The sequence below is a fragment of the Lithobates pipiens genome, unplaced genomic scaffold (genome assembly GCF_037356315.1).
Source record: "Lithobates pipiens isolate NorthernLeopardFrog02 unplaced genomic scaffold, aLitPip1_a1.2 Scaffold_18, whole genome shotgun sequence".
Lineage (NCBI taxonomy): Eukaryota > Metazoa > Chordata > Amphibia > Anura > Ranidae > Lithobates > Lithobates pipiens.
In genome coordinates this window covers 82,432,492-82,458,467 of record NW_027507758.1, presented here as the reverse complement: position 1 = coordinate 82,458,467, position 25,976 = coordinate 82,432,492, and the positions used below count along the sequence as shown (strand labels likewise).

General features: G+C 43.1%; 1 protein-coding gene across 1 annotated transcript in view; it reads left to right on the top strand.

Annotated features, from left to right (window-relative positions):
- The window catches only part of ACBD3 (acyl-CoA binding domain containing 3), a 52,032-nt gene extending 26,380 nt beyond the window's left edge, over nt 1-25,652 (top strand). The window contains exons 2-8 of the mRNA XM_077485852.1: nt 4,680-4,821; nt 10,934-11,074; nt 11,277-11,435; nt 14,200-14,374; nt 15,012-15,210; nt 17,953-18,237; nt 24,541-25,652. Coding sequence (XP_077341978.1) covers nt 4,680-4,821; nt 10,934-11,074; nt 11,277-11,435; nt 14,200-14,374; nt 15,012-15,210; nt 17,953-18,237; nt 24,541-24,752 — 1,313 coding nt within the window. The 3' untranslated portion in view covers nt 24,753-25,652. The remainder of the gene's footprint in view (nt 1-4,679; nt 4,822-10,933; nt 11,075-11,276; nt 11,436-14,199; nt 14,375-15,011; nt 15,211-17,952; nt 18,238-24,540) is intronic.
- The last annotated feature ends 324 nt before the right edge of the window (nt 25,653-25,976 follow it).

Sequence of the window (25,976 nt, the reverse complement as noted above, 5' to 3'; positions counted from 1 at the left end):
ACAGATCTATGCTATCCATCGTTTGTTACTGCGTTCTGATGTATTGCATGAAAATAGTTTTCCATTTGGCTTGCAGTGATTTTTCTGTGTATGCTCTTTTTTTTTTTTTGTTTCCTTGCCTCTAATTTTAACTTCCAAACCTCTTTCAGTTGTCTAGCACATGTTTTTTCCATGAACTGATTATGGGTATATGTTAATTGTGTCTTCCTGTATATTGGTTTAGGTGCAATTCAGGTTCGACTTTTAGCCTGAATTTGCATCTGAACTAGAGCTGCACAATTAATCGTTAAAAAAATTGTGATCTCGATTCGCCCCCTCTGATGATCTCTCCTGCAGAGGTTGCTAATTCTTTCATATAAACAAGTGGAGAAACTATCTGCTCACTCAGCTATCAAAAGAAAACATCCAGGCAGTCTGGCAAGTTTTTTTTTTAACTTGCAACATTGTAACTAAGCTTGCTTCTTAGATCAAAGGGATAGCATTTCTGTGTAAATAAATAATCTGGGCAGACTGACAAGTTTTCAACAAGGTGTAAATGCAGGAAGTTTAACCACTTAGTCTAAATCTTTTCCTGACCCCCCCTTAAGTTAAAATCAATATTTTTTGGTAGAAAATTACTTGGAACCCCCAAACTTCTATATATTTTAGCAGATACCCTAGGGACTAAAATGGCAATTGCTGCAATATTTTATGTCAAACTGTATTTCCCCAGAGGTCTTTAAATTGCAATTTTTTGGGGGAAAAAATTCACTTCAATTAATAAAAAAAAAAGCAAAACAGTAAAGTTAGCCCAATTTTTTTTTTTTTTGTTTTAATGTGAAAGATGATTTAACGCCGCGAGAATTGTGAGAGAATCATGATCAATATTCTTAGCAAAAAAATTGTGATTCTCTTTTTAGCCAGAATCGTGCAGCTCTAACCTGAACCAGACCGAAAGACGCACTGGACCTTTTTTCAATCTGGACTGTGGCTGCCCCGGACATATGTGAACCGGCCCCATTGAGAGCTGGTCACACTTTCCTGTCATGTGAATTGAATGCGGGGAAACCTTTTGTAACATGTTACTGTGTAATTCAGGGTGTAACATGTGACAGCAAGGCTCCGCCCACCCAGCTGTGTCATCCATTCACAGAGTCCTGTATATGTCAGAAGTACAAGTACCCACAGCCTCTGTGGCTGTCAGCTTGTAACTCAGTGAACTACCAAGGCGATGTTGAGCTCTCTAGGTCTTTGATTCTTCCTATCAGTGTCTAACTGTCTGCCCATAGGGGGTACGAGCAGACAGCTTACACTGACAATCTGCAGGAGTCCTGCATTGAAACTGTGATCAGCTGACTGTGGGTGCAATGCTTTGCAGGCTCCTAATAAAAATAAATAAAAATGCACACTTATCTTCAAGATGTGTATTTATTATTTTATTTATTTTTTATTACAAAGGTGAACTAATTTATGGATGCATCTAATACTCCACTCCCCCCAGTTGGTATTATACCTTCTTTTGATAGTGAGGGCAGACAACACCTCTATGCAAGCAGCATCTGTGCTCAGAGACCTGTGTAATTAGTGCAATTGACACGCAAGCTGCCATTGGTAATGCCCACCAGCTGACCAGAATTTTTAAATGACAGCCCGGTCACTGATTAAATAATTGATGCAGGGCGCCACTCAACCCTACATCATTGGGCATGTGATTCATAGGACATTAGAGGCACAGTGCGGAGCAAAATCAGAATAAATACCGCTGCATTGATGGAACCAGAAGACAAAGGCTGCAGTTCAGCTTTAAAGAGGAAGTAAAGGTTAAAAAAAACAAAAACAAAAAAAACACACCCTACAAGGCAAAGGCATAATCAGCTCATTATGAATAACTTACCTGAGAACGAACCCATCCCCAACCCCCCCGAAGCGGTCCTCCGTCTTCATGTCCGCCGCTGCCATAGATCCCGGAGTGACTTCCGGGTCTCGCTGCTCCAGCGCTGTGATTCGGCGGAGCAGCGATGACGTCACTCCCGCGCATGCACACGGGAGTCGACACTCGAGCCAAAAACAGATGTCCAGTGTGCATGAGGCCTTAGGGGAACTGCTGAACACAGAAGGTTTTTTTTTTATCTTCATACATAGAATCCATCACTTTCTGTAGCTTTCACTTCCTGTAGGTCATTTTTCAGAAGCCTTCACTTCCTTGTTCCCTCACAGAAGAGGGTGTGATAGGGCATGTTCACCACTCTGAACCACACCTGTCTCATTGCAATACTACTTTCCACCCACTTGCTATACAATCTGATTGCACACCCTCCTTTAGATCTCCCATCAGCAATGTAGTTCAAGGAAAAAAGGAAAAATCGCGCTACAGACTATAAATAAAAGGAGATTTGAAATCCCGTGAATGCTGCAGTTCTATTATATACCAAAAAAATATATATGTGAAAAATTAGACCAAAAGAACCGAGCTCTCTAAATACCCACACTTCCCACGTGATACCAGTATTCCAACTGGGTAACCGTGTTTGTGAGGAATATAAAAATATATGAAAAGTAATAAATGAGAGCGCGGTTCTTTTGGTCTAATGTAGTTTAAGGGCCTGCCTAATTTGATACAAATTGGTCAGATGGGTCCTTCTATTGCATAGTTCTGTTAAATCTAAAGGAATCTGTACAGTGATTGTGTATGGCCTTTATACAGGTACATAGGTGGAAGTGGAGAAAGACACTTGGTTGTCACACCACGTTCATATCTCCACATAGTGAAAACTCACATTTCTGCAGGTGTTTGTTTTGGGTGGTTTGGAACGTTTTCACTTGTGCCCTACCTGCAACAATTGCCCCAGAGAGGTTACAGAACTTTTTTTTGAATGGAGCATGGGGTTTTACCGCACTTTTTGGTGCGTTGCCACACTTTCGGTGCCTTTAACATGTAATGACAACACAAGTGCAATGCACATTTTCAGCTTTTCTAAAATGCATGGAAATCATGCATTTTCTGTGTGGTTTGCCATATGTTTGGAAACGCATGTGAATGGGGCCCCATTGTTCTTGTGTAAACGCACCAATTTCACTTTCAGGCCCCACTCACACCCGGAGTAGTGGGAGCGCATGCTTTTCGGCTTGTTTTTCCAGTGACACACACAGGACACCCTGTTGACTTCAATGGCCTGCGCTACACCTGGCAAAGTAGCACATGGAATATTTTGGCATGGTGCGAGTTGCACTTTTTTTTTGCTGCATATGTCACCTGTTTTTTCATGTGGCAAAATGTGTTTGCTTCTATGTTTGGTGTGCCGTTAACAATTAATGGCACTGAAAGAGCAACTAGGTAATTTTAGGTTTTATATAATTTTATAAATGTGCCCATACACTATACAATCTGATTGTACAGCCTGTCTGAAGGGACCCTGGAGAAGCCAGGCAAATGCATGCAAATACTAGGGGTGCTGCGAAAACTTAGTTGATGGGTGAAAGTTTGCTAATGAGTTCAGCTGGTAAAATCCTTCCCATGCCTTACTGGTTCCTCCATCTATATACGAGGGTGTCTCTGAAGCTTTCTAATGCCTCGTACACACGATCAAACAATCCGGTGGAAAAGTCCGGCGAACTTCCCCCTGTGTGTGGGCTCCGGCTGGCTTTTTTATTTACTCCGCTAGTAAGAGTTAGCAGAAGATAGCGGAGGAGTCTGGCAAGAAGACCCCCGAAGACGGACAGAAGACCCTCGGAGCTGTGCAATAAACTATTTTAACCCTTGTGTGTTGTGTTTTTTTTGTACATTTTTTTTTTCACAGGTGAATGGGTAGGGGTACATTGTACCCCATACTTATTCACATAGGGTGGGGGGCCGGTATCCGGGGGCTCCCGGATTCCAATAAGCCCCCTGCCCGCAGACCCCGACAACCAACGGCCATGGTTGTCAGGAAGAGGCCCTTGTCCTCATCAACATGGGGACAAGGTGCTTTGGGGTGGGGGGGCCACGTGGCGGCCCTCCCTTCCCAAAGGCACCCCCCCATGTTGAGGGCACGCGGCCTGGTACGGCTCAGGAGGGGGGGGGGGCGCTCGCTCATCCCCACCCCCTTTACTGGCCGGCCGGGTAGCGTGCTTGGATAAGGGTCTGATAATTGGCCTGGGGAGGGACCCCCACACAGATTTTTCGGCGTAGGGGTTCCCCTTTAAGTCCATACCAGGTGACGGGGCCAGCGACGCCTCCTTCACTGGCCCCGGCTACCTGGAGACGCGCTCAAAATGAGCGGACTTTCCTCCACGTGTGTGGGCGAGTCCGTTCATTTCAAAAGTACGGCGGATAGTCCGGCAGACTTAGTACGCCGTATTAGTCCGCTGAAAAAGTGCCGTGTGTGGGCAAGTAGCTCGTTCGGAAAGTCCGGCGGACAGTCCGCCAGACTAAGTCCGCTGGATAGTCTGCTACGTGTGTACGCGGCATTAGAAATATGGCAAGGGCTAAGGTAAAGCTTGTATATTTCTGCAGCTGTGGTCCATTAATAGGCAAACTGGATTTGGGAAAAAAAGAAGCCTTCAGTATGCATTGCTTATCCTGTATGTTAATTGTGTATATTCATCCTTGTATGAATAAATGACCGTGTCCACACCAGCTAACTTTCATTGTAGGTTGGAAGGCTGTATAAGCTTCCTGTATATTTGTATTACATTAATCACAATAATTTTTTGTTTAACAGAAAAGGATGGGAAAGCTTTCCACCCAACCTATGAAGAGAAGCTGAAGCTGGTGGCTCTTCACAAACAGGTTCTCCTGGGACCTTACAACCCGGACACCTGCCCTGAAGTTGGCTTCTTTGATGTCCTTGGCAATGACAGAAGGCAAGTCTGATTCATTTTATGTCTGGTTTTCCAGTAACTTCCATATACTGCCTACTCAGTATTTATTAACCTTGTTTGATTGGTCCCTGCAAAATACCATATTTTATAGTGTTGCTTTATTTGGTTGCACCTAAACCACTGACATGAAACTGCCGTATCTTGCAACCTGGCCTTGCTGGGTGAATGGTATATAATGACATAGACAATGAAAGGCGCATGACTCTTCAGTATCGTGATGGTGTATGCTGTAGAAACCTGATAGCCAGGGCTGCTGTGGAGGAGCAATGATACCATGAACACTTGACATTTTTGTCTCGGCAAGATGACACTCCTTACATTTACTGTTCTTCCTGCACTCAATTCTTTTTTCAGTGATATAGTGGGTGTGGTCTTACTATGACGTGTGTCCATATGGGACAAAAATTAGAAGTGTCATTCCTGTTAACCAACTGTACAGATGTTAGTACATACTGTACATGTTAGGGATGCATCGAAGGGTTTTTTTGGTGCCGAAACCGATACCGAAAATATACACATGTGGTATTGCTGCAAATTTCAGGAGCAGAATGATTTATTTTGGGTTGTCCTTTGGTAGGTTATGGTAATCGCATAAAATATACAGCTACATTTAAAAAAAATTTTTTTATATATTAGTTTTGCTTTGTTAAATTAAAAATTAGGAGATATCCATTACCATTTGCTATAAAACAAAAGGCCAATTTGTCCTAAAAAAATAAAAGCAAACAAAACAGGCATACTGGGGATATTAGTTGCGATTTATATGTACAGTTTTACTTATGCCAAAGTTGCAAAATAGTTTTCAGGCATTAAAGGGGAGGGCCACCCTGAAAAACAAAAAAATGTTAAAAATTACAAAAAATCTAAAAAAAAAAAAATGAAAAAAATTTATTTTTTTTACTTACCAGAAATGCCTGTTGCTAGGCACTTTATCCTAATCTTCCTCTTCCTCCTCCGCGGAGATCTTCTGTCTTCTCTCTTCGTCGCGGCGTCTTCTGGGTAATGAGTCGCGCTGTGTTCTGGGAACTGTGTGTTCCAGAACACAGCGCGTCCCATTCGGAAAGCGCTGCGGGACTCGCGCATGCGCAGTAGCTGCGGGACTCGCGCATGCGCAGTAGGAAACGGGCAGTGAAGCCATAAGGCTCCGCTGCCTGTTTCCCTTACAAGGGATGGCGGCGCCGGGACCCGAGAGCCGAGGGACGGGTCGGCCTCGGGCGGCCGACATCGCGGGCGCCCTGGACAGGTGAGTGTGTTTGTTAAGTCAGCAGCTGCAGTGTTTGCAGCTGCTGACTTTTTTTTTTTTTATAACCGGCCCTCCGCTTTAAAGGAGTTGTAAAGGCAGACCCTTTTTTTTATCTTAATGCATTCTGTGCATTAAAATAAAAAAAACCTTCTGTGTAGCAGCCCCCCAGCACCCCCAGTTACCTACCCGAGCTCCTTCTCTCTCCAGCGATGTCCACAATCCCCTCAGCCATCCAGTACCCTCCTCCTGATTGGCTGAGACATAGCAGCGACGCCATTGGCTCCTGCTGTTGTCAGTCAGTTAGCCAATCAGGGTAGAGGGGGTAGGGCCAGGTCGGGGCTCCATGTCTGAATGGATACACTGAGTTCTGACTCGGCTCAGGTGACCCCCTGTAGCAAGCTGCTGGCTCAGGGGCACAGGGGCACTCAAAGGAGGGAGGGGCTAGGAGGAGCGAAGAGGAGGATCCACGCTGCTCTGTGCAAAACCAACTGCACAGAGGAGGTAAGTATAACATGTTTTTCTTTTTCTTTTAAAGAGCCTTTACAATCACTTCAGGATTTGTATTACCTTCCATTGTGAAGGGGTTTTTTTCCCCATTTTTGATTGGCCACGTATGATTTTGACTTTTTATAATTTAGTTGTATTTCCAATAAAGTTATCCTTTTATCTATATTAATGTGAGAGTTGAGGAACCATTCTTTTCACTAAATGGAATAAAAAAGACCCGGCCATACATGGTCCTGCTGAACCGGCTGAGATTCAAACCATTAATGGGTACGCTGAGTGTACATAGTTGATAAATCAATTTGGGTGCAACCAGCCTGCCAAATTCGTTGTGATTATCACAAGTGGCTGCCACTTGAGTTAAAGGGGTTGTAAAGTCAGAATTCTATGCATTAAGATAAAAATCCTTCCGTGTGCAGCAGCCCTACTAACACTTATGTTAGCCCCCTCTCTATCCAGCGATGTTGTAGGAATGTCTTGGCTGCCCGGCACTCCCCTCCTCATTGGCTGAAACAGCAGCACCATTGGCTCCTTCATTCTAAACTGTCTCACAAAAGACAGTTTTCTGGCTAATTAAGATGTGTGTGAGAACTGAGATTTCTCTATCGTTCATTGACGGACACAACTCCAGTAATCTTGACCGTAGGGTTATTACGCCAAGCAGGAATTTCAAATGCTTGTAGCAGTGGTGATCAGCCTTCTTGATGCCGGAGGTCTCAGGTGCTGCTCCTGACGTCACCAATGCACATAATAGTGATTGTAATGCAGAAAGCTCACTTTATATATGCAGCAGGAGATGGTCAAAGACTATGGGCATGCTACAAGTGATGGTCAATGACCGTAGACGTGCTATAGGAGTTTTTGGAGACAGAGTCCTAGATTGAAGACATGTTTGTATGAGGCTGCTAGAGATTGCTGGTATTACAGTCCTTTACAAATCGATTTGTACTCCCTACAGCCCTATTAAAATTATGTGCGCCACATTTGATATTTCTTTCAGCAAGGTCCATTATAAAAGATAATAGGGAAGCCACGCTCAACCCGGTACAGAGCGGAAGATCTTTTATGCACAGAGCTCTTTTTTACCTTACTCATCCTGTAATCATTCCTTATCTCCAGAGTTTGGTTGAACTGGATGGACTTGAGTCTTTTTTTTTCTACCTATGTAACTATGTCTCTTCTAGCTCTATTCAGAGCTACTAGGAATAATGGAATGCCTTTGAATTATCAACTAATATGCACCCATTTACGAACTATATGCACATGGTCTTTTATCCATGAGTATATGGTTATATACACCATTTAGCCTGAGCTAGAGTGCACCAAAATTGTTTGTTTTTGGCATCTGTCAAGATCTGACTGGTCATTTTCTTGCATTTTCTGTTTCAGTATGCCCTGGTGTGCATCTTGGGGACCATACCTGAACCCCACTATGTGGGGCCAACCTGTAATGTTTCCTTTGGGCACAGGATCCTGCATTAGGCCTTCACCTTGGCAGGAATTGCAACGTGTGCAGTAAGCCTTGGGGTGCTTTACAGCTCCAGGGCTGTGGCCAATTTCTTTGGTTCCCAGACCCTGAAGACCTCTTTGGCTGTAAACTCACCATGACGGGAGAAGTTTGGATAACCGGAAAATCTCCAGATATAGACCTGGGTAGCTGTGTAGCTCCTTCCAGCTGAATCCTGACACACAAAGTTGCTGCCCCCCTGCTGCCATGTTCTACAGAGACACAGCCACAGGAACATGGTCAGTGTTTGGATTAGGCCCAATTTAAATGGGGCTATTTACAATCACCTATGGGAGACTGAGCGCAGTTCCCTCCTCCTAGTGGGGTGCTCATCTGTTGGCATTTGCGCCAGTCTGGACATTGGACCGGACACAGGTCTGCGATGTCTCACCTGTCATTTCAAAGGATTACAAAATAATTTCTCAGCTCCCTCCCTACTTTTTAACTTCCAATCTGCTGTCGTCTTTAGACAAAAAGATGGTAGATGTAATGACTGCTTGGCACCAACTTCAGGCACAATGAATACATTTATCTCTTCCCTTTAGAAGAAAGGTTTCTAATAAAACCTTTTCACAGTCCCAAAAGCAAATGGAGGCATCCACCCAATACTGGACCTAAAATCTCTAAACTTATTTCTTCAGGCAACATTGGATCTCTCATTGTTTTTCTCAGACTAGGGGAATTTCTGCCATGAGTAGACCTATTAGATGCCTATTTTCACATCAAATTGTAAATTCTTTATCTTAAAAGTACAGTACAGGACCCAGGCCCTCTTCTGTGTCTTGATCGCTGCTGTTTTGCAGCTAAAAAAAATAAAAATCTTGTCGTGGGTGTGGTTAGGAGTAAGGATGAGCTCAAGCGTGTTCACAACCCATACATGTAGTGCCCGCCAGGAAATCGGCACTGCACAGCACTAATTGCAGGCAGGGAGACGTTTTCCTGATCCGCGGCTGCAGAGATTGGGAAATTTTTCCCTGCCTGTGATTGGTGCTATGCAGTGCCAACTACCGGACGGGCTCTGCACATGCGGGGTGGGAACACGCCTGAACTTATCCTTAGGAGTGGACACTAGGGGCGGCCTAGCAAGTATTTTTGCCAGTGTGCAGTAACTTGAAGGTAATCTGCATATTGTCCATGGTCTATGAATACATATCCTGTGTCCTGTACTGTACTCCAAAATAAGAAGCTAAAAAAAAAAAAAAAAATGTTTGCTGTCTGCGTGCCAACTAAGTATATTCATCCCGCTGACCATCGTGACCAGTACAGAAAGTGATTGGAAAACAAACATTTTCAAGCTAACAAACCTGTTCAGTTGACAATTAAGAGGGAATTTCAACTCACTTTGTAGAGATTTCCTCTACCTTGCTGTTGCGTTTTTAGGACTGCGGGTGAAGGGAAATTTCCCCAATGAGAGAGCAGGAAATAAACTGACAAGGGTTTTTCGTTGTTGAGTGCTTATTAAAAATAAATAAATTAATTCTAACTGTTAGGCCTCATGTACACTGCTGCTGGTAAACGGACGTTTAGGCGCAGTTGGGCATTTTTTTTCAACTGCTCCTGAACTCTCCTCTGTTATCTTATCCGTACATGTACACAGGGTCATTTATAGTCATTTCTAGGCAGTTGTGTTTAGAGGTTTTTTTTGGAACCCAAAAAAATGCGTTCAGAAGCTGTGTTTAGAGGCATTTCAAACGCACCTTAACTCCGTAACTCGCATTGAGCCGCTTTTCATTTACAGCCGTTTTTTCATTTTTGGCTATTTTGAAAAAATAGAATATATATATATATATATATATATATATATATATATATATATATATATATATATATATATATATATATATATATATTATTTTCCAAACGCAGGTTTCTAGCTGTCAAGTTAAATCATTCAGGATAGGTTGAACATCCCATGTACATGAAGCCTTAAAGGTGGCTAAAAGATTCATTTTCCCATGTCAACATTGTCAATTTAACCACTTGAGGTCCGTGCTATAGCCAAATGACAACCACAGCGCAGACTTGAACTTCCGGAAGGCCGTCATAGGACATGATCCCTGGGTGCCCCCTGCAGGGCACGCGCTGTGATCACTGAGTCACAGAGACTCGGGTGATCAGCGATCCGAGTAAGGGGCCGATCCCGTCCCCTTACCACATGATCAGCTGTCAGCCAATGACAGCTGATCGCATGTGTAAGCAAAAGGCAATCACTGGCTTATGCTGAAGGAACATCGGTCCTGAAGAGGAAGGAGGCACATCTGCCACCTCCTCTTCCTGCAAGTGCCATCTGCCATTGCCCACAGTGCCCACCACTGCCACCTATCAATGCCCACCAGTGGTGCCAGTCAGTGCCACCTAGCAGTGCTGCCTTTCAGTTTAACCCATCAGTGCCGCCCTATCAGTGCCCACCAGTGCCGCCTCATCAAGCGTACATCAATGAAGGAGAAGAATTACCTGTTTGCAAAATTTTATAACAAAATATAAAACTTTTTTTTATTTTTATTTTAATTCGGTCTTTTTAAAAAATTTTAACGAGTTAAAAACCGCAGAGGTGCTCAAATACCACCAAAAGAAAGCTCTTTGTGGAAAAAAAGTGATAAAAATTTGTGTACAGTGTTGTATGACCGCGCAATTGTCAATCAAAGTGCATCAGCGTTGAAAATTGGTCTGGACGGTGCCCAGTAAGCAAGTGGTTAATCTTTACCAGCCAGAATGTTAAGTGCTAAACTCCAAATACACCCAGCAATCCCTACCTATTACATACTGTCCTAGAGAATCCCTGTGTCATTTTTAGGTGGTATACATGTATGACAAATATTTTGTGTTGTGTTTTTATGTAGGAAAGAATGGGCTGCTCTTGGCAATATAAGCAGACAGGAAGCCATGACTGAGTTTGTGGGGCTGCTGAACCGATGTTGCCACCTGTTCTCCACATACGTTACATCACATAAAATAGAGAAAGAAGAGCAGGAGAGAAAGAGGTAACCCTCCCACCAAAATGGCAGCAACCTTCGCAGAAAATATTCTGGTCACCCTAACTTTATTTATGCCCCTTCTATGGGTAAAAGAAAAAAAAATGTTCTCCTGACTTATTGTTACAGTTGCAAAACTCTTTTTGCTCCTTTTATGGCTTGCTGAGGCAGTCATAGTACTGACCAAACTAAAACATATCTTTCCTTATAGGAGAGAAGAGGAAGAGCGCAGGAGGCAGGAAGAAGAGGAACGTCAACGCCTGCTTAGAGAAGAAGAGAAGCGGAGAAGGGAGGAAGAGGAGAGACTGCTGAGAGAGGAGGAGGAGAGGTTGCGTGCTGAGGATGAGCGATTCCGCATGGAGCAGCAGAAGTAAGAAACTAGAGTTATTCCTGCCTGACAGCTCTTCATAGAGTGTGTGTAAAGTTTATTGGTGTCTGCTTTGAAGTTATTATATAGGCTACTTTCGCACTCAGACGCCCGCCCGTAACGGGCTAAAGCACCGCTCGTTTTTTCGGTGCTTCAGCGTGGCGAACTGTTCAGACGGTGTTTTTTTTTTCCAAAGTATTCCTAATGTAGTGAGGTCCATCACATAATCATGCCTGTTTTTAGCGCAGTGCCATCCGAGGACCCAAAGTTCACAGGCATCCAATATTGCATTTTAGACTTGTCCCTTGTACACAGATTTCTCCAGATATCTTTGAAACTTTTGATCATATAATGTACTGTAGATGTTATATTTACACCCCTTTCACACCAGGGCGTTTTGCAGGCGCTATAGCGTTAGAAATAGCGCCTGCAATCCGCCCTAAAGAAGCTGCACCATTGTCTGTAGTGTGAAAGCCAGAGGGCTTTCACACTACAGCGGTGCGCTGGCAGGACGTCAGAAAAAAGTCCTGCCAGCAGCTTCTCTGGAGCGGTGTGTTTACCGTTCCTCCACCGCTGCCCCCCATTGAAATCAATGGGGCAGCGCTGTAATACCGCCGGCAAAACGCCGCTATTGCGGTGTATTGCCTGCGGTTTTAACCCTTTCGTGGCCGCTAGCGGGGGTAAAAGCGCCCCGCTAGCGGCCGAAATGCGCCACAAATTTGCCGCAAATCTGGCGGAAAAACGCCGCTATTTTTACCGGCGTTTTACCGCCGACGCAATGGGCGGTGTGGTGTGAAAGAGGGGTCTTAAAGTCTTCCAAGTTTAATGTCGAGATACAGTATTCGGAAATTATTCAATAATTTTTAGACGCAGCTTTTCTTTTCTTTTTTTTTCTTTTTTTTTTGTACTCGAGCATGTTGCTGACCTTTTGCCGACCTTTTGCCAATTATCCTAATTAGTTGCAAAATGTTTTTTCCCAGTTCTTCCATGTTGTTATCCCTTACCAGCTTTTTGTTGCCCTGCCCCAACTTTTTTGAGACATGCTGCTGCCATCAATTTCTACATTTACATTATTATTTTGTACATTTTCTCAGTTTAAGCGTTTGTTATATTTTCTATTGTGAATAAAATATGGGTTTTTGAGATTTGTAAATCATTGCATTCTGTTTTTATGTAGATTTTACACAGCGTCCCAACTTTTTTAGATTTGGGGTTATAATGAATGAACCCCCAGTCAGTTTTAAAAAGCCAGGAAATATATTGCAGCCAATGAAAGGAATTGGGAATGCTATAAACAGCAGCTGTTATTTCGAATGACTATTGGATATTTGTCTATTTGGTATCCGTCCGTGGGCCCTGTTTGCTACTGTTTATATTCTGGTGTTCTGATTTTGCCTTGGGTACCATTTGAAATGCGGCTACTAGTAAATGTGGAGGTAATATAGAAGCCTGAGCCCGTTTGTCACTTTAAAGCGGTTTTGTACTCAAAATTGCAACTTAATGTTATTTAAATCACTTTGGACCATAGATCCTGAAATTACATTTAAAAAAAATTATTATGCAGTAATTACCTTTTAGCATTAATTATTACAATGACTTCCGGGCTCTCCTCCCATGGGAGTAGGCGTGTTTATCGCCTTTCCCCGGATTCGCAAAGACCCATGGGAGCTTTGTTAGATTCTTCCCAAGAATCAGTGGGGGACGCCGTCATGCCGAAATCTCGTGAGATTTCGGAAGGAAGATGGCGATCACGTGACGACGCTGCCCATTGTGATGGCAACCCGAAATTCTACGGCGCTGCTCACTGATATCACTGAGCATGCGCGGGATCGAGCGGTGAATGCTGGGAGCACAGAATTCACTGCATCCATGAAATCAGTGGTTGTGGGCTTCAAATGCCCACAAGCAAAATGGAAACCGCCAGGAGGAATTTTTATAAGTTTACCTCATGGACGAAATCGGCAAGCAAGGGATAGAAAACCAGCAAGAAGTGAGTGATAGAATAATAGTATAAACGTATATCAATGAGACACACAAAAAGAAAATTATAGGTCAGCGGAATCCCGCTTTAATCCAAATTCAGTCAAATTTGCATTTTTTTTTATTTTTATAAACGAGTGTGGAAAGGTGAACAGTTTAGTCAGGATTTTATTTTCTGTGCCTCCATTGGGAGGATTTTAACTTTCTGTTCAGGTGACACCTATGAAAGAAAAATTCGAATTCGTTGCCACAGAGACTGGAAAGACCCTTCCTCACTCTAATAAATGTATCTTTTTTATTTTATTTTTTATTTTTTTGTTTCTGCCCCTATAGGGAAGATTTCACATCCTTTCTTTTCTGGACTGAAAGCATGGGACCCCAATGGCAAATAACACATTTTCAAATATATTCAAAAACTTTTTTTTTACCGGAACTTGGCCTTTAAGGATTATGTTCTATATTCAATTAAATTTGTCTCTTAATCACATAAAGGGGTTGATTTACTAAAACTGGAGAGTTCAAAATCTGGTGCAACTGTGCATGGTAGCCAATCCACTTCTAACTTCATCTTGTTCAATTAAGCTTTGACAAAACAACCTGGAAGCTGATTGGTTTCTATGTACAGCTGCACCAGAGTTTTCACTCTAGTTGTAATAAATCTCCCCCATGGTGTAGCCCATACTGGGAAAGAAGGGGCTATAGACTTCCGATTACAAAATGCCCCAAACACAAAGGCACCAAATGCCTGGGAGCAGTAAGGGTAACTTTGTTTTTTTTGTCTTCACAGGCAGCAAATCATGGCAGCTCTGAACTCGCAGACAGCTGTTCAGTTTCAGCAGTACGCAGCACAGCAGTACCCTGGAAACTTCGAGCAGCAACAAATCCTTATCCGACAGCTGCAAGAACAGCACTACCAACAGTACATGCAACAGCTCTACCAAGTTCAACTGGCACAGCAACAGGTATGTCGCCAGGTCCTGTCATTTACAAACACAACAGCAAGTACATCTCTAAAGTGGACCAATTGGGAATGGGCATTGGTAATCTACAGTCTTCTGATGATGATAGCAAAGCTTTATCTGTTAGGAATCATGTGTTTGCTGTTATTTCATTGCTTTTCATTACTGTCAGCCATGTGTCAGGATGCCTATGCTGCACCTTTTCTGTGTCTCTTTTCTATGTTGAGCTCAGGAAGGAAACAGGAAGGCCCTACAGCCCAGCATTCCTGTTCTAGCAAAGAGGGAATATGGTGAATAATCAAAAAGAAAGTAATCCCTAAGCGTTTAGGCCTGCACTATTGTGATAATTCAGCAATGGAATTACCAAGATACTACTAATGGCCATCTGGTATCTGTGCTTTTACAAAGCACATGGCTGTCATTAACACAATAACAAGGCTATCCCTAATATCTGCCTGCAAAAATGCCCTTTATCTTTTAAAATCAATCTGCCCTATCATTGCCAGTAGTACCAGGAGGCCACAGATGCAGGATATAAATATGGGCCTCACCCATGGAAAATAATAATCTAGCTGCCAGGATATTTGTGTGGCCCTGTGGCATTTAGTTTTTATTTTGGTTATCTAATCCTCTCCTGCAGGCTGCACTACAGAAACAACAGGAGGCGGCAGCTGGAAGTGGTTCCCCAGTGAACTCTCCCATTAAAGCAAGCTCTGGAAATGCATTGGCAACCGGAGAATCCCCCTCTGTGAATGGTCAGAGTCACCCCCACATAGACGGCACTGAGACAGAAATGGAACCTGATCCCTTGGAAGAAATCCTAGAGAATGGACCAAAAGGTGAAAGATGAGATTTCTCAGCCATGCAACATCTGTATTTACATGCACCTTGACATTTTTTCACAGGTTTTTTGCTGCCTGGTGATAGGCATTACAAGGACAGGAAGTGCAAGAAGTCTATCCAATGAGAACAAAAACTCCAATAATTCAGTCACTTTTTAAAATGTTATCTTATAATGGGTTAAATCCAGCGAGGTGTATGCTTTTATTACCAATTTACAGCTATCACTGTACATTCTGGCACTCCAGACGGAAGCAGCTGCTCTGACCGCTCCTCTTTTCTATTGCCCAATCACAGAATGCTATGTATTATGTGAATCTATTTACAAAAAACAAAGCCTTCTGTGAATGGACAGCAGAGGGGTGGGGCAGGGAATGATGCTACTGTGTGAGAAAGCTGCATCACTCCTGTCAGAGCGCCGAGAGTACAGCAATAACTGTACTCCCGATTCTCAGTCTGTATAATGTAAATAAAAGAGAGAAGTCTACAAGGTGGCATATACCTTGTTGGACTTAACTTATGAGCCAGTACATTTTAACCACTTGAAGACCGCCTTTTACACTGTTTAATTCTTCTCTTTTTTTAATCACTTTTATTGCTATCACAAGAAACGTAAGCATCTCTTGTGATAACAAGCAGTGACCGGTCCTTTTAACTGAGGCATCTGGGGTCCAATAGTCTCTTCTGCCCTTGAAAGCTTCGGTTCAAACTTGAAATGGTTTGATCTGAAGTTTTTCTAAGCAGACAATGGCCGGTAAACAACAGACAGAAAGCAGGAGTGACAAAATCCTCCTCACTTCCAGTTTCTGATATCGCACAGTAGGAACAACAACATCCGTTTCCTCCTCTGTGTCCTTTAAACAGGATGTCGTTAGACGCATCCTTAATGGGCTCCCCAAATGCACGCTCGGATTACTTTTGCTGGTTTCAGAATCGCTGGCTGGAAACACTTATACCTTGGTTATCGCTGCAGCGACATACCGATATGTCACTGGATGGAAATCAGTTAAAGTGTCCCAATTTGCTTGTGCGCAAAGGCAAGTGTATGCGCTAGTCTCGCACGCAAACTTAAAACTGCGATCGCGCCACATATGTGAGGTATTGCCGTGAACATCAGAGCGAGAGCAATCATTTTAGCACCAGACGTTAAAGCATGACATGTTGAGTATCAATTTACTTGGTGTAACACCATCTGTTATATTTTACAAAAAAATTGCATCTTTTGTGTTTGCATGCATTAAAATCCATTAAAGTGTTGTTTTTTCCCCCCAAAAAATTGTGTTAAAAACATTGCGCAAATACAGTGTGACCTAAAAAAATTGCAAAACCCACCCATTGTATTGTCTAGGGCTTCTGCTAAAAAAAAAAAAAATGTTTGATAGTTGGAAGTAATTTACACGTAAAAATCTGTAATTTTTGCTAAAAACAAAGTCAGAAAAGTCCTAGTCTTAAAGTGGTTACAAGTGACTGAATTCTTGGAGTTCTGCGTTAAAATGTAAACCTTTACATATATTTCTCAATATTCAAGGCTGGGTTCACATATATGTGAATTGGTTCCATTTTGAACCCCATACGATTTGCATGACTTGAACAAAATCGACTTTCTATAGAGCGTCTGGCTGGCCGCTGTGCATTTTTTCAAGAGAGTCATGTACAATTTTAGTTCCGGTTCAGGTGAGATTTCAAGTGTCGTACACCTGAACCAGTGAACAAAACCACACCTGACTCCTTTGAAAACCACATTCAAACTGTCCCCAGACATATGTAACTGAGCCTAATAGCTAAGCTACACAGATGTTTTTGATTAATGGTTGTGGTTCTAATAGTCTTCTAATTACCTGTGATTAAGTGCTATTTCACACCAGATGCATTTCCGGGCACTTATTTTCTGCACAAGTGCTAGTTTACACCAGGTGCAGTTCCATGCGGTTTTTTTTTCTGCACTAAAAATGCATGCAGTGTTCTACATGTATTCCAATGGCTCTAGTTCACACCAATGCCATCAGTTCCAGTCAGTTTCCGGTGCAGTAGAAAGTAGAGCGTGCTGCATTTTTTCCTGTACAGAACTGTACAGGAACATAGCAAATTGTATCAAAAACGTAACTGCGTTTTGGAACTGCATGTAGTGTGAACTGTAAGCAAAAATTGATCTGAAGCGTATCTGGAGTGCATTTTTGTGGTGTGAACTGGCCATAAAAATGCATGCAGTGTTTTCCATGTATTCCAATGGCTCTAGTTCACACCAGTGCAGTCCGTTTCTGCACTGGAAACTTACCTGGAACTGACTGCATTGATGTGAACTAGAGCCATTTGAATATAGGGAAAACATTTCATGCATTTTTAGTGCAGAAAAAAAGCACAAGGAATTGCATCTGGTGTGAACTGGCCCTAAGTGCTAGCCATGGTTTGCTTACCAGTGGAACCAATACCCCCCTATGGTGAAAGCCACTCATGTACCACCTACTAGCCAATAATTGCACGCAATTACAACATTACGCCGTCCTATTTGATTTAATCAGTAGTACTCTATGCAACTCGTGTAGCTTAAAGCATAGGGTGCCCAACACCCCCCCCCCCCCCCCCCATGATTTTAGTAGCCTATATTAGTTACTATAAATAACCTAAACAGCCTGTACAGTACATCTGTACCTTAAAACCCCACTCATGGCCAAGCATGTTTTCTAGAGATGTACAGTGAATTGAAGGTGTGCAGCTAAATTATATGGAATTTTCTTCTGCAGAAAACACGCCGGTGATAGCTGCTCCCTCCATGTGGACCCGACCTCAGATTAAAGATTTCAAGGAGAAGATCCGCCAGGATGCAGATTCAGTGATCACTGTAGGACGAGGGGAGGTGGTGACAGTCAGAGTCCCCACACACGAAGAGGGATCCTACCTCTTCTGGGAGTTTGCCACAGATAATTTTGACATTGGTTTTGGGGTTTACTTTGAATGGACAGACACCCCGAACACAGTGGTCAGCGTTCACGTCAGCGAATCCAGCGAGGATGAGGAGGAGGATGAAGGTTGGTTAGGAGGTCAATCTAATCTGTTCTTCTTTCTCCTGCTATAACTTGAGTCTTACAAAGAGCCTGCAGAGCTTTGTGTTTGTCTGTTTTAGCCTGTATAGACACACGCCCCATCATTAATATCAGTGGGTGGAAAAGTGCACCATCATTGGTGTCAGTGGGTGGATCCGGGGTCTCCAAACTTTAACAAAGTTCCAGTTTACTATCCTTCATACATTAGAGGGGTTGGACTGTGGCCAGTGGCAGCAGAAAATGTCCTATAGTCAGTGGGAGTAAACAATGCTGCCTCATTGGTATTAGGGGAGGAATAGTGCCCCCATCATTGTATCAATGGGACGAATGGTGCCCCCACTTCGGTGTCAGTGGGACGAATGGTGCCCCCACTTCGGTGTCAGTGGGACGAATGGTGCCCCCACTTCGGTGTCAGTGGGACGAATGGTGCCCCCACTTCGGTGTCAGTGGGACGAATGGTGCCCCCACTTCGGTGTCAGTGGGACGAATGGTGCCCCCACTTCGGTGTCAGTGGGACGAATGGTGCCCCCACTTCGGTGTCAGTGGGACGAATGGTGCCCCCACTTCGGTGTCAGTGGGACGAATGGTGCCCCCACTTCGGTGTCTGTGGGAGGAATGGTGCCCCGTCACTGGTGTCTGTCGAAGGAATGGTGACCACTGCTTTAGATGGTGCTAGTGTAAGCACCCTAATGTGATTTGGTATAGCCTCTTGCAATCCCCTAGACGGGTGATGGCGAAACTTGGCACCCCAGATGTTTTGGAACTACATTTCCCATGATGCTCATGCACTCTGCAGTGTAGTTCAGCATCATGGGAAATGTAGTTCCAAAACATCTGGGGTGCCAAGGTTTGCCATCACCGCCCTAGACAGTAGCACTTAGTCTGGGAAAAGGGAGGGCAGAACTAAGATCCTAACTGATAAGAAACATGCAAACTGTCGGAGAGAACGCACAGGGGGGTGACCAGGCTGTACTGCCATACTGCAGTAAAGAAGTGACAGTTCAGCTATAATGTCTTGTTCTGCTTGTTTGCTTTTGATATCAGTTTTAACACTACTATTTGCTTATTGTTCACTAAGGGGCACAGTCAGGGTTCCTGAGATGTATGGGGTCATACCCCCATCTACAGGAGAATTAGACACTGGCTACAAAAAATGTTGTTCGCATGAATAACCCCTTCTACTCCCATCAGTTTCTCCTTCATCCACTGTGAATGGGGGAATTGAGTCTTTTTTTTATTTATTTTTTTATTCAGACAAAAAAATTACTAATGTATGGGCTATTTTTAGGCTTTAAAGGGGTTGTAAAGGTTCGTTTTTTTATTTTCTAAATAGGTTCCTTTAAGCTAGTGCATTGCTGGTTCACTTACCTTTTCCTTCGATTTCCCTGCTAAATGTTTTTTTTCTTTGTTTTCTTTGTCTGAATTTCTCACTTCCTGTTCCTCCTCAGTAAGCTGTTCTGGCTGACTAAACACCACGGGATGAAGGTGTGAAGTTTTACTGAGGAGAAACAGGAAGTGAGAAATTCAGACAAAGAAAATTTTTTTTTTAAAAGGGAAGTCAAAGGAAAAGGTAAGTGAACCAACAATGCACTAGCTTAAAGGAACCTATTTAGAAAATAAACAAAGCTTTACAACCCCTTTAAGGAGCCATATTTGTTCTTATTATTGCAATGCATATGTTTAGCACTGGCGAAACATGGGTCTGTGCTCTTAAGGGTCACCAGTCTGGGCTCACTGAAAGATTCCCAAACTTTCGAATATTTCCCTTACGCTCGTTCCTGCAGCCAGTTTTGTATGGTAGCTGTTTTGATCCTGACTAATTGTTCTCTCCTCCTATGCATTTTTCTGAGCAATAGCCTATGGGGGAGTTGTTTACTAAAGCTAGTTATACACAGGCTAAACAAGATAAAATCGAATAGATTCACCCACCCATGCTAAAACAGTGTAGATGGAGAACTCTCCCATGCTAGCTGTTGTATGCTGACAGCTGGAAACTGTGGCAGTCTGAATACCTTAACAGTGACAGCATTTGGTTGGCCAACAGTTTTCCACCTGTCTCCCTTAAGAAAAGCCAATTGAAAAAAATTGTCAAGCCAGATGGTGTTAACAAGGTCCTCCCATGCCTCAAATGTTTGTTAATCCAGCAGGATCATGGTTTCTTCTTCAACCTACTCAAGATCCCCAAAGTCAAAGAGATCATACATCCCAATCTGGATTTAAAGCATACTTGTCAGGGCACATGCCTCTGTGCTTACTTTGCTTCATTAACTGGGTATATCAACTGGCATTTCTGGACAACTTCTTGAGAGAACAGTCGGCACAGACTTTATCAGTCAAATGTCCAACAAATTGTTCAAACTCTACAGATGTTTGGTTGGATCTTGAACCTCCAGAAGACAGTGCTGGAAACAACACATTGAGCAGTATCTAGAAGACCCAGATACTCCAAGCAGTCTAAAGAATTGTTTCTGCAGAACAACCTTCTGACTCTCCACTCCTCTGTACTCTACAGTAAAGGAGCCTCCATCCTCTCTGCTTAACAAGGGGAAATACATGGGGTAGTGGCGCAGACTAATGTGTTTTAAATATAACACTAGTTCATAAAGCGTCCTTTGAGCTAATCAGCTCTATAGAAAATCAGTCCACTGTGTCATGGCAGCCTTGCAGGGGAAGTGGAAGTGAACTCCATACGTGTGTAAGATACAGGCGCCTCTGAGTATGGACTGCAAAATTTAATTGACAAAGTACATTAAAATCTTACAGGTTACTGTATGTAGGCACATATGGGTCCAGTGGGCCACACTGTCAACCATCTGTGGTGTGTGTGTGATTCCCCATGTCCAGATAGAATGGAGTGTCCTGACCGGCAGGATGCTGTGGTGCTCAGTCGGAATCCAAACTGAGGGTTGGAGCGCAGCTCAGGTCCGATAGAGAGAGCTGTGGCACAGTTGCGTCACTGGCGTGCTCGCGAAGCGTTTCAAAGTATGCTCACTCGGAGGATGTGTACAGTGCGCGCTCCTTTCTCAAGCTGATAGATTTGATTTTGGTCGTCTTTATGGCAGTCATGTATGCCCAATTCCACTCCTGAAAGTTGCAACCCAAACATAGTTTCTGGCCCTACACCCTGGATCAGGTTATCCTTTGCCTTGTGTTGCAGGGGGAAAACGCTAGATGTGGACCTCTTGTCTTCCAAGTTCAGCAGCAAATTGAGCACGTTTGTCTCCAGGTGCAGGGACCCTCTAGCCATAGCAATGGATACGGATACTCTGATGACGGGATGGGGTCAGTTCAACTTAACCTATGCCTTTCCCCTTCTAAAATGCCTTATTTGTGTGCTCTGTTGGTTTGAGATAAAGGCCATTCTCCGTCGCACTGAACTGACACAGGCGGATGTGGTGCTTTGACCCAGCCTTTCTCAACTGGAATGCTGTCTGAGGTCACTGGGGATGCCACAGCATCCTGTTAGAAAAAGGTATTCAGATGAGACCGAGCTCCCAACCTTCCGCTGAATTGTAGCTTGGCACAGAAGCTCGGAAAGAACAATAACAAGAAGTGGGGGGGGTGGGGGGTGGGGAGAATGTTCCTGCTGTCTAAACTGTCTCCCTGTTCAGTGCAGTACCCAGCAGTGAGGTTCCAGGTACAGTACTGCAGATTTTTAAAAATGTGCTTGTGTGTATGTATATATGCGTGTGTGTACATTTATTTTGAATCTTGACCCCCCCCTCCCCTAATCCTGTATGATCAGAACTGCTTTTTAGGGCTCGTTCATAATAGTGGGAAGGACTGCCACTCTTCTGAAAAGTGATTCATACTCTGATCGCTTTTGAGAGGGAGTGATGAGGTGATATGACACCACCTTAATGTCTGTAACTCCCCAAATGCAGTACCAATGTGCTGCAGCTTTTGCTACTCACACACGGTTGCAGGACAGTTGTAACATAGCCCCATTCACCTGGGGTTATGCTTTGAGCTGCAGCCACAGCACGTGTTTTACTCTGGCTGCTGCCTCAGCGGCAAAAGGGGGAGCAGTTGGGGGTGGTAAAAACTGCTCTACCACGTAGATTTACCATCATCGGCAAGATACTCTGTAATCTCTTACCTGTTGAAGTTGAGGTTCTGAGAGATAGGGGACTATCTGATTTGATTATTTTTACACTCCTCCAAGCTAGGAAATGTACTTCTCGTGAGGTTATCATTCCACTTGAAAGTGTACTTTCTGTAGTTTGAGACTTGGCAATTCCATCCCAGGAATTACTCCAGGGAACGCATCTTGAACTTTTTTCCAATGTGGTCAGGATCACCATTTGGCCTTGTGTAATGTCTTATTTGAGGCTTGCATCACATTTCTTGGTGTCCACCTTTGTACAAGGGGTTGATCACCTGTTTTCAGTTCCTCAATGACCACAGTTTGGACCTATCGAGGATATTTTACTGTCAACACTGTTCAACAAGGTCACAGAACTATGTTGCTTTCACCTCTGAGGCAAGTTTCTGAGTTAGTGGCTTGCTATTGTAGAGAACTTTTTCTTGTCCTACAGCCTACACAGACAAGGTTGCTTTGAAGCCCTGGACCTTATTTCTTCCTAAGGCTGCCCATAGATGGGTCTCATTTTTCTTTTTTCTTTTTTTTCTTCATTGTTAATCGGCCAATTGAAGAAAAACCCATGGATTCCCCCATCCCTACAACCAAGGTAGAGGGACGATTTCCCCCCACTGTGCTATTGCATTCTGACAGCAGGGACTCCTACGCTGTCAGAATACACTTAGCACTGCATCTGGTGATCTAATGAAAAATTTCCAACCTTCCCATTTCACAGATGTTGTCAGTCCCTGCTGAACTGAAAGATTTTTGTTTTATTGAATAATCTCCAGGACATTGTTTCTACCATCTCTCTGTCCTGGTTCCATACACCTCACCTTGCTCCATTAACGGATGTGGAAATCGCTGTTAGTCTAGCTTTACAGTGGTGTTTTTTTTTATTTTTTTCAGGCTCAGTGATTCTTTCGAGTAATAAAATCCTTTTTTTACCGTTTTATGGTCCCTCCTACTAGGGCCATATATGTTCAAGGATGTATGCACAGAATGTGGGTATTCTAAATTCGGGGCATATGTCCCTGTTGACATAGGTTCTTAAACACCAGTACCACTCAATACATCGTTGAGGCCCATCTAGCCACAGCATGTTTCATAGACTTTGACCGATTTCATGGAGCAGTGCTGGAACCATACACTTGTGTCTTCCGGGCACACTAAAACACTGGGATTAGATGTTTAGTGTGCAAGTTGCCTTATACCATCTAACATCTTTTTTTTGTTGCTAGTGTCCAGTTCTCCTGCAGATGACTGTGAAATACATACAGTGAGACAACATCTGTGTCCCTTGAAGGAGAAGTATAGCCAAAGCTTTTCCATTTTCTGATTATTGCATTTTTTCTGTGCCTGCAGTCTTCAAAGTTATAAAATACGGTGATATGTGTATGTTTGGCAGATATATGCTGACCCCAATTAAATAATGCATTCCTTCCCTAGATCAAAATGTAAGTGGTAATTTCTTCACTCACCAATGTAAGGGTCAGCTCTCCTCCTGACCATAATGTAAGGGAAACCCTTTACTAAACATCAGTGCAGGGAGGCATTTCTCCAATTAACAAGGAAAAGTACTCCTCTTAACTGTAGTGATCTTTGAGTGTCGCTAGAGGGCACTAGTGTGACAGCAGCTCCTACTAGTGTAAACGCATATACAGGTTTACCATTTTATCCCAACACAGGTGATATTCCCAATAGTTCTGATTTCTCTTTTGGCTGTACTTCTGTTGGTCACAGGAGTGCAGTTGGTTCTGACAGTTGTAGCTGGGATCGGTGCTGCAGCCATCTACCCAAGTATGATTGATTTATTTATTTTTTCTTACGGACTTCCAAAAAAAAGATTATATGGCAAGTCAAAAATCCTGTTATTTGAGAAGTCACAACCAATGACAGTTGAAAATAATCAACTTTGGCAAATGTTTAAGCTCACTGAACTGACCCTAAAGAGTCCAAACCCCCTTGACTGCTGCCAATTTTGCCATATGGGGGAGTGAGTAGGTATGAATACCCCTTCCAAACTTTTAAAGGGCTATCTGTTCAGTTTTTTGTATACTGTTCTGTTTTTAAACTGTAGACACCATTTATGAAATCTGATATTTTTTTATTTTTTTTTTGATGTCCATATTCATTTGCCTTTTTATGATAATTTAGCAAAATATTCACATCAATGTAACTGTGTTAATCCTCTTCTCTTCACACAGAGAACCCGAACAGTGAAGAGAAAACTAAGAAGAATTCCAATAAGCCTCAGGTTGATGAAATAGTGCCGGTATACAGGCGGGATTGTCATGAAGAAGTTTATGCCGGAAGTCACCAGTACCCTGGCAGGGGGGTCTACCTGCTGAAATTCGACAACTCTTACTCCTTGTGGAGGTCAAAGTCTGTCTACTACAGAGTGTACTACACCAGATAAATGGGGGGAGGGCCAAGGCCAACAGCAGGGCTAAGGCAGTGAGTGGATCACTTTTTGCTGGATCCTGTCAAGTCAGTGTTGTCCCTCCATCTCTCCTCATCTTGTGATATTTGGGGGCTTAACCTGCTTAGTGCAACACTAACTCAGCCCGGCGCAGTTTGTTCCTTTCGTTGCCATCAAGCCTCTGACAGTGAAAGGGTCGAAGTGTTGGAATTCAGCTACACTGGCAACTCATTGTTATCTTCCTGTACCAAGTTTTATTTTTATTTTTTGTTTTAAATTAAGCCCTTTATGGAGTTTTCTGATCTGCAGAGGAGAAACAGGAAGTTGTGTGTGGGAGTGGCATGGTGTATCCATGGATAAGTTCTTTGACTCATGAAGAATTCCTGTCTTTCTGGTGTTGGTGCGGTTAACATCTCTTATGTGAAGACACAAATGACAAAACTTCCCTTATAATTATCCTGAAAATTCTGTACTGAACGGGGATGGTTCTGGACGATGGGACAAAATGTGGCTGCCCTCCTGATTTCACGGTGGTCCTGGGCTTGAAGACTTGTGTGAAACATGGCGGATTGAAGTGGTTCTCTCTGTATGAATGAGCGTTATCCTTAATAATTTAATATTGGAGATATATAAACGGGCGGGTATAAAAATGGTCAGACTGTCTGCTGCATGATTGATTGTGACCTTCCTTCTCTTCTGTTATTCCTAGTGATGTATAATACTGTGCAGCCTATCTGCAAATTTCCCCGCCATATCAATCTTGTTGGTTTGTCAGAAGAGTTTTATAATCTGGCGCTCCTAAACTTTCTGGTACGCAAATGAAATTATCTCCTGTACCTTGTGAATCTAATATTAATCCTATGAATTATGGTTTGTAATAATAATTATTCTCTAATATTTTGAACTAGAGTCATTTTTTTTTCAGACCTACCTGTTTTGACCGAAAGAGGAGCTCCCACCTTGAATAGCTTTGGGTTTAACCAAAGAATTAAGTGAAGTAAGGGCTAAACCCAAGAACAAAATTTTATATATTACAGCTTGCTGGTACTTAGCTGAGGTCACTCTACAGTGGAACCTTGGATTACGAGCATAATCTGTTCCAGGAGTATGTCTGTAATCCAAAGCACTCGTGAGTTTCCACATAGAGGTCAATGGAAACATAGATGATTTGTTCCGCATTGACTTCTATTGCATGCAATACCGCATGTGGCCCGGGGGGAG